At 46.2% G+C, this 3,007-nt stretch overlaps 1 protein-coding gene across 1 annotated transcript in view; it reads right to left on the bottom strand.

Annotated features, from left to right (window-relative positions):
- Positions 1-1,939, bottom strand: part of LOC111533733 — a 6,426-nt gene extending 4,487 nt beyond the window's left edge. The window contains exon 1 of the mRNA XM_026447645.2: positions 1,913-1,939. Within this exon, the coding sequence (XP_026303430.1) occupies positions 1,913-1,939 (27 nt within the window). The remainder of the gene's footprint in view (positions 1-1,912) is intronic.
- Between the last annotated feature and the right edge of the window lie 1,068 nt (positions 1,940-3,007).

Genomic DNA, 3,007 nt, shown 5'->3' with positions numbered 1-3,007 from the left:
ATCTATACACCAACTCCTGCCAGGCTGCACCTGGGGGATTCATTCCTAGCAACTTCTGCCTGCTGGATTAGAGAAGAGCAGGCTCCAGTGGCCACAGAAAGGAAGCCCTTAGGCAAAGAGATGCAGGTGCTGGCAGCTGGAAGTCAGCCCAGGCTGCACTGAGTGGTCTAGCCCTGGGGCATATGGGAAGGCATCCCACAGCCCAAGAGATAGTCCCATAGGTTCTAATAAGCTCTTAAAGGTGTTTTTTTTTTTTTTTTTTTTTTTTTGGTGTGTGTATGTGTGTGTGTTTTTTTAAGGATGGGAGTGGTACAGTTATATTTGTGTTTTAGAAAGCTCCCTGAGGCAGCCAGGGGGAGAGGGTGGAGTGGGTAGAGGTAGAGGTTGGAGGCAGGGAGGCCTGGTAGAAGGCTCTTGTAAAAGCCCAGGTGAGACATTATTAAGACCTGAACTGTGAGATGGTGGTTGATGAGATAGGAGGGCATCACTTTGATTTCACGGTACATTTGGATCTGAGTTTCCTGGCAGCCAAGGCAAAAAGGATAGCATAATGAATTACATACTGTTGAGCAGAGAATGGAAGGAAGCATGCCAGTTTTTCAAGATTGATTCCCATACCTGCCTGTCAGTACTTAATGCATGAAAGAAGAGACATTACAGCATCTGTCAGTATGTCAGTCGATACTTCGAAGAATGTGGATTTGTAATGGACTGTGTCTTCAATGACAGTTTTTTGCAGCAAGTGAAGAAGTAATCTTTATATAGCTGTTTCTTATTTGTGCTCTTTGGTTAAATCCCAGGGCATAATATTTCCTGTTACCTGGTGGAAAGTGATTCTTTTTAGGGCAAGCAAATGTGGTCCCCATATGCAACTTTGAGGGTTCTGACTTGAGGAACCCTCTTTGAGGAAGAGAATTTGGTTTTCCTAAAGGACAAAATGAGTAGTCTGTCCCCCAGTCCATCCTTCTTGAGTATTTCTTCTTGATCCAGCTGCTTGATTTGGGCTGGCCACTTAAGATTACACTCTTCTGAGTGCTTAGGACCCTGGTAACATCTGTGGCTGGTTAAGGGTATCTGTCCCCACAATGTGTGCCAGAAAGTTCTTACTGTTGTCCAATGGAATCTTTTCTGGTTGGCATATAAAGGAATACAGTTTGTATCTGTCTGAGGAAGACCCCTGATTGCTTTTTTTTTTTTTTTCTGTTTGCCACTGAAGTGATTGGGCCCTAATGGTCTGAAAATAGAAATAAGTGAAATTAACCCATGCCACCAAATTATAGAAGAGAACAAGGAAGTGTGAAAAATGCTGTGTACTCACACCATCTTCTCCAGAGAGGGTGACTCTAGAGTAGAGGGGGGAATTGGGGCTTGGCCGAGTCTATGGCAGATGAGGCAGGATTGAGCTGTAAGAGGTGTGGGTGTCAATTACCCACTGAAAAGTGATGGTGAAGAGTCAGTAACAGTAGTTTTGTTGATATTTGTGTTCTTACCCAAACATCTAGATTAGTTCTATAACAGATGGCTGCTGCCTTCCGTCAGCTCAGTTGGTGTGTCAAAAATAACACTTGAGTTAGAAATTGTGCTTGCCTTTACTTTTTGTTCCCAGGATTAGTTGTTGCTGTGTGTATGCTAAGAGGCTGTTATGAGGACAGCTGGTCAAGTAAATAAGGAAATATTTAGGTGAGAAAGAGATATTCAGTCATGGGGTCTATTAATTTTCTGATTCTTGATGGAATTCCTGACTATAGTATCCCAAATGGTTGAAGAACAGTTAAGAACATATGTGCAGTGTTTCCAAGTAGCTTTCTATTTGAAAGGCCGCTTGGCCTTCCTAAGTGTGGGTGGTCGTTGTCATGTGGCCTTTGATGTGGCAATGACCTGTCTGTGCTCACGTGGGGAAGGGCCGTCTCACCAGAGCCCTCCTTGTGCAGGTGTTCATGCGCGCCCTCTTCCACTACAACCCTGGCGAGGACCGGGCCATCCCTTGTCAGGAGGCGGGCCTGCCCTTCCAGCGCAGGCAGGTCCTGGAAGTGGTGAGCCAGGACGACCCCACGTGGTGGCAGGCCAAGCGAGTCGGGGACACCAACCTTCGAGCCGGCCTCATCCCCTCCAAGCGGTTCCAGGAGAGGTGGGTCTGGGGTGTGTTGTGAAGGGCTGGTTCCAGAGTGGCAGAGGTGCAGGTACATGACAGGCCCCCAAGTCTCCGTGTCCTCACAGCCAGAGGGGCCTGCTGAGCGTTGTTTCCCCAAGGTAAGTACCAGCTGCACTTGTGTTTGGTCTTTTCCCATAACTAGTGGTGATGGCTATTTGAGATTTAAAGGAATCTAGTGTGTGTGTGTGTGTGTGTGTGTATGTATATATACACACACAAAATACATGTATATACACAAATGTATATTTGTGTGTGTGTGTCTATATATATATATATATATAGACACACACACATTTTTTTTTTTTTTTGAGACAGAGTCTCACTCTGTCACTCAGGCTGGAATGCAGTGGCGAATCTTAGCTCACTGCAACCTCCACCTGCCGGGTTCAAGCGATTCTCCTGCCTCAGTCTCCTGAGTAGCTGAGATTACAGGTATGCACCACCATGCCTGGCTAATTTTATATTTTTAGTAGAGACAGGGTTTCGCCATGTTGGCCAGGTTGGTCTCAAACTCCTGGCCTCAAGTGATCCACCTGCCTTGACCTGCCAAAGTGCTGGAATTACAGGCATGAACCACTGGGCCCAGCCTAAGTTAATGTATATTTTATAATGCATGCTTAGAGAATGCTGAGAAATAAAATATAAAAATACAGAAGAGAGGCTGGGCATGGTGGTGGCTCACGCCTGTAATCCCAGCACTTTGGGAAGCCAAGGCAGAAGGTTCCCTTGGGCCCAGGAGTTCGAGACCAGCCTAGGCAACATGGTAAGACCTTGTCTCTACAAAAAATAAAAACTTAACTGGGCATGGTGGCACACACCTGTAGTCCCAGCTCCTTGGGAGGCTGAGGTAGGAGG

This window comes from Piliocolobus tephrosceles, chromosome 16 (genome assembly GCF_002776525.5).
Source record: "Piliocolobus tephrosceles isolate RC106 chromosome 16, ASM277652v3, whole genome shotgun sequence".
NCBI lineage: Eukaryota > Metazoa > Chordata > Mammalia > Primates > Cercopithecidae > Piliocolobus > Piliocolobus tephrosceles.
This window is presented reverse-complemented; position numbering and strand designations above follow the sequence as displayed.